At 43.9% G+C, this 6,061-nt stretch overlaps 1 protein-coding gene across 1 annotated transcript in view; it reads right to left on the minus strand.

Annotated features, from left to right (window-relative positions):
• Positions 1 to 5,859, minus strand: part of Krt20 (keratin 20) — a 9,590-nt gene extending 3,731 nt beyond the window's left edge. Inside the window, exons 1-3 of the mRNA XM_031352805.1 lie at positions 5,422 to 5,859; positions 2,915 to 2,997; positions 53 to 209 (exon numbers count right to left, since the gene is read on the minus strand). Of these exons, the coding sequence (XP_031208665.1) occupies positions 53 to 209; positions 2,915 to 2,997; positions 5,422 to 5,832 (651 nt within the window). The 5' untranslated portion in view covers positions 5,833 to 5,859. The remainder of the gene's footprint in view (positions 1 to 52; positions 210 to 2,914; positions 2,998 to 5,421) is intronic.
• Between the last annotated feature and the right edge of the window lie 202 nt (positions 5,860 to 6,061).

The raw sequence follows: 6,061 nt of genomic DNA on the forward strand, positions 1-6,061 counted from the left end.
ACTTATGTAACTGGAGCTGCTTGATCCTATACCATCCCTGCATATTTCTTACCTCCTGATGTTCCTTTTTGAGGATGGCCAGCTCCTTGGTTAGTTCTTCAATCTGAATTTCCAAGTCTGTCTTTTGAAGGGTCAGACCATCATAAACCTTGCTCAGGCCTTGGAGATCAGCTTCCACAGTTACACGCATCCCCCTCTCAGTCTCAAACCTGGGAATGAATCAAGATGCAGACATACTTAAGTCCTCTAAAGTTAGTGTACAAGAGATAACATAATGAGATAGACAATTCATGTACTTTATAACAATTTCCTTCACATATTTGTGAAAAATTAATAAGAATCTGGGAATAAGATCATTTGCTCTGTAGTATAATTTGTCACTGGGACTGGAAAGATTGGCTGCTCTTGCAGAGGACTCTGGTTCAATTCCCAGCATCCATATGGTGGTTCATATCCATCTCTGTAAGTCCAGTTCCAGGGGATCTGATGTCTTCTTCTAGTCTGTGTGGGCACCAGGCACACATATGGTGTACAGACACACATGCAGGCAAAATGCTTGTACACATATCAAACACATGAACACGTGCACACACACACATTCACATACATACATATACACACATACACATACATACATGTGCACACACACATACACACATATACACACATAGACATACATATACACACACGCACATGCACACACATACACAGACATACACACACATACACATACACATGCACACACATACACACATATGCACACACATACATGCACACACACATACACACACATACATACATACACACATGCTCACACGCACATACACATACACATACATACACACACACATACATGTACACACACGCACAATTTCTTTTCCCCTTTAGTCTGAAGTAACTTTGAAAAGTTTCTAATTTCAGAGGCTAGGGGCGTAGCTGGGTGGTAGAGTGTTTGCATAGAAGGCTTGATTCACAGGGCTATAAAAACAATAGGAAACAGAGCTAAAAACCCATATCAAACCAGCAACAAAAAGAAAAATTCCAAATCAAAAAAGATAAGCACCCCCTTGAAACACTTCAGAAACTAAAAACCCAAATGTGAATTTTACAGGGTGAACTTATCATTTTATAAACAGATGTGCCCAGAGTGGGTCATCTCAGTCATTTCCTCTACAACCTTCTGACAAAGGCACAAATTAAAATACACCAAGGCAAACCAAATGGTAATACAGTAGAACACCTAGCTGCTGATGGGGTAAAGCTGGGCTTCAGGGATCTAACTGCCTCAGATCTGAGTTTTTTGATTTCCTTCTTTTTAAATGTCCTCTAGCATCAGAACATGCCTTCTAAACTGTGTTGTTGTTAGTGTGGACACATCCTGTAGACTGGGACCAGGAAGTCCTACTGTCCATCAACTCTGGGGAAGTGATCGTGTGAGGGTGCCCAAGAAGGTGAAGACAACTTGAAGCGTATTAATTATAGGTTTGTTCCAGTTCTTTGGTTGGCTGGGTGAGACCATAAAACTCTAGCACATTAGAAGGTACGGGATTCATCCATGGAATCTGGCTGTGATGTGGGAGCCACATGACTCTGTGGATGCTCACCCAGTGGAGACGTATGGCTCTCACATCACAGAAGCCCATTGGTGAAGAAACGGAGTCCGGGTTGCTTTGTTCTTACTCTGAATGATAGGTTTAGTGGGTGAAAAAGCAGAAGCGAGGTTACTAAGAAAGAATATTCTAGTGATCAGAGCTGACCAACCAGAGCCAGGGCAACTACTGGGAGTGTTCAGAAAGAATGGTGAGTAAACAAATCTTAGCATCCCGGGAAAGCAAGTGCTGGGCAGGGCCACTTAGCTTCTAACAGCCCTGTGCTCCACAATTCTGAAATAATAAAATAGAAGTTTCTTAACTCACAATTTCATGCCCATCTATGCATGATACAAGACTTCTAAAAGCCGAATCCTTTTTCAAGGCCTGTGAGATGCTTCAGCAGGCAGAGGTACTTGCTGTCAAACCTGACATCTGGAGTTCTGTCCCCGGAAACCATGTGACAGATGGAAAGCACTGATGGCTACCAAGTGTCCTCTGACCTCCACATGTATGTGGAAACACCCTGTCTCTGTCTCTCTGTCTCTGACTGTCTCTCTCTTTCTCCTTTCCATCTTCTCCTTCTCCCTTTTCTCCTCCCTCCACCATATACACATACATGCTGAATAAATGAGAAGAAAAACCACTAAAAGGATTTCTTTTACAGAAGAATTTATCATGGGACTGGGTATTGTGACAGACATCTGTAATTCCAGGTCCTTAGAGGCTGAGTCAGGAGGATGCTGACTTTGGCATCAGCTTGGATTACATAGCAAGGCCCTATCTCAAAAAGACAAAGTCAAACTATCCCCTACCAGTATGCATACACATGCCAACACACACATGTATACACACATACACACACCAACACACACATACACATGTCAACACACACCAACACACACAAACACACACCAACACACGTCAACACACACCAACACACACATACACACATCAACACACACCAACACACACATGTACACACACATACACACACGAACACACACAGATACACATCAACACACACCAACACACATGTACACACACATACACACACCAACACACTCATACACACGTCAACACACACCAACACACACAGATACACATACCAACACATACATACACATGTCAACACACACCAACACACACATGTACACACACATATACATACCAACATGCATACATGCACAAACACCAAAACACACCCACACACTCACACCCCCCAACACATACAAATGCATGCATACACACACACACACACACACACACACACACACACACACACACCCCAAGACATATTTTTTACCATGGTTTAGAGAACCTACTTCAATCTGAAGTCCTCCGCAGCCAGCTTAGCATTGTCAATTTGCAGGACACATCGGGCATTTTGTACTTGAGCATCTTTAATCTGGAAAATGTGAGAGGAAGAAAGAATGACATCTTCCCCTGGGCAGGCAGGAGTGTAAGATAATTTTATTGGTCCTCAGAGACAACTATGACTATATCACAAGTGGTGTCCATTTCCAGAATGACCTTGGGAAAACAAGAGGAATAGCGACAGAGGTATTAATGTAATAGTTTGGCCTAGTTCCTTTGTGATGGTACAAAATGAAAGCTGAAGCCACCCACATCACCAGACCTTTGTGAGCACCTTGTCCGTGCTGCTGCTCACATGGGAACATTGCTGTTAGCCCTTCTCACCCAGTGAGCTCCAGCTTCCTCACCTCTCAGCTCAGACAACACTTTGACATCTTCCAGCTATAGCAACGAATGCACCTCTGTGACTGTTGCCCTGCACAGCATCCCTGCATCTACCTCTCCAAACGATGGTTTCTTTGGTCCATGCCTGTTTCCATCTAAAGCACTTCATTTGCTGTCATCGTCCGCTGTATGTGTTGTTCTGTACCCAGCCAGTGCCTATGAAGTAGTGGTTGAATGGGAACTTGCTATCTGTTGGAGTTAGGCACAGGACAGAAGGATGGATATACCCTGGATCCATGTGCGTCTCTCTCTGTGTGTACATGTTCATATGCACAGGTGTACGTATGGAGGCCAGAGGACAATCTTGTATGCCATTCTTTAAGTGCTACCTGTTTTGGGGTGTGTGTGTGGTAGGGTCTCTCATTGTCTTGGAACTCACCAAGTTGGCCAGGCTGGCTGGCCAGCAAGTCCCAGGGATCTGCTTGTTTCGGCAATGCTGGGAGTACAAGCATACCTCATCAATCTCCAGCTTTGTTTTTTAACCTGGGGACTGAACTCAGGTTCTTATGTTTCAAGGCAAACACTGTATTCTTTAAGATGCATGTAGATTAGAAGTCTATTCTAGAAGATATTAGAGCAACATATCTCTTTCAGTGGCTATTCCTGGAGAGAGGTCCCTCGATAGGCTTCAAACTAGTGGACACTAATGGCTGTGCCTAAGTACTGTGGATAATCCCCAAGTCAATTCAGAAGTGTCAACCATGAGAGAAGTGCTTAATTCGAATTTTGTGTTTTATCAAAGAGCCTAAAGGACTGTTCTGTTGATGAGAAAGGCAACGTAAGCTCCACAGATAGCTTCATGGGCTGATAGTTTCTGTGAAGTCTGAATTAAGCTGCGTTGATGCCTGTAATACAACTCAAGAGAAGAGGCCTGTGGGTAAGTCAAAGGTCTTTGCTCTAAAGGGGTAATCATTTTGAGAGATAAACAAAACTGAAGGGGAAGCTTTTCTTGATTAGATAAGAACCCAGGAGCTAGGCAAATGGTGTGTGCTGGTGCTTGACATCTTCAGTCAGGAGCAAAGTCTCCCACTTTTACTCCTTTGGCTTTATAAAAAGGGGAACCCCACCTACCATGGATGACACAGGAGAGATTGTGATATGACTGTAATAAACTTGAATTGGGGGCAATAGAAGATTTTATTATCACAGAGGTGCATTATAAAATGCTTGGTGATAGTGAGGAGATAATTAAACAGGACATTAAAAAAAAATCCAGGTCTCAGAAGTTTGCATGGTGGCACACTTTTTTAATCCCAGTGCTGAGGTGGTGGAGGCAGGAGGATTGTGAGGTCCAGACTAGCCTGGGATACACAGATCTTATATCAAATACCAGTCCATCCATCCATCCATTCATCCATCCATTCACCCACCCATCCATCCACCCATCCAACTATCCATCCATCCACCCACTCATCCACCCACCCATCCACCCACCATCCACCCACCCACCCTCCATCCACCCATCCATCCACCCACCCACCCTCCATCCACCCACCCTCCATCCACCCACCCTCCATCCATCCATCCATCCATCCATCCATCCATCTAACCAACCACCACCTATCATCCACCCATTTATCAATCAATCAGTATAGAGACCATTATTACATGTTGTCTGTGTCCACCCTGAACCCTTTTGTTATTTATACCCATAGTAGGTTAATACTTTTGTTATAACATTCATATAATGAAAGATGAAAAATCTCTTTAAATCAACTTGAGTCTTCAAAGTTAGTAGAGACTACTTGGCAAACTCATGTAGAAACCCTTGAAGGTCTTTGACAAATAAGATTATTCACAATGAAGACCTTATATTGTAAGCCATAACAAAGATATAGACTGTCATTTTGGATGATAAAATGATCGTATTTTATATGTAATTAGTTGAAGTTTTAGAAAAAATGGTGAGCTAAATTCATCCTGTTTTCAGATACCACATGATAAAATACATTTTTTTTCAGTTATAAATTTCAGCCTGCTCTGCTTCATGCATTTGAATTCACCTAGCACCCATCTTTAAATCCATGAGGCAACTAAAGGTGAGGCAGAAATCACAGGCTTCACGGCTCACCTGGTTTTGCAGCTCTTTGATCTGTGTGTAGTAGGAACTATAGTCCCGGATGGTGCTCGGTGCGTTGGTTTCGTACCACTGCTTGATCTGGACTTCAAGTCTGGAATTGGATTGCTCCAGGGAGCGCACTTTTTCTAGGTAGTTTGCCAATCTGTCGTTGAGGTTCTGCATTGCCAGTTTCTCATTGCCCCCAAACAGGTCCCCTCCGTTGGAGAGATCGCTCCCATAGCTCATTACGGTTTTGGAGACGGAGATGCGTGTGCCGTGGCCTCCAGCCCCACCATAGACGCTGGGTGCAGCCCCCAGACGCTGCACGGTCCCCTTCCTATACAGGGAGCCACTCATGCTGAGTGCTGGGCCTTGTGAGGAGGAGCTCATACTCCTGTGATAACTTCGACCACTGAAATCCATCTGGGACCCTGAGAGGCGACACTTGTAGCCTGGACTTGGAGCACAGTCTGCCTCACTGTCTAGTACTACTGTGGAGCTGACCTTTTATAGAGTTCAAGAGACTCCTCCTTTGCTGCCGTGTCACCTCAGGAATGACACAGTCCACCTTCCTACCTCCCCCTCCCCCTCTTTTGTACTGCAGTATGTTTCATTCCATTCTGGAAATTACCATTAGAGGCACTTCTTAATG

The sequence above is a fragment of the Mastomys coucha genome, unplaced genomic scaffold (genome assembly GCF_008632895.1).
Source record: "Mastomys coucha isolate ucsf_1 unplaced genomic scaffold, UCSF_Mcou_1 pScaffold5, whole genome shotgun sequence".
Taxonomy (NCBI): Eukaryota; Metazoa; Chordata; class Mammalia; order Rodentia; family Muridae; genus Mastomys; species Mastomys coucha.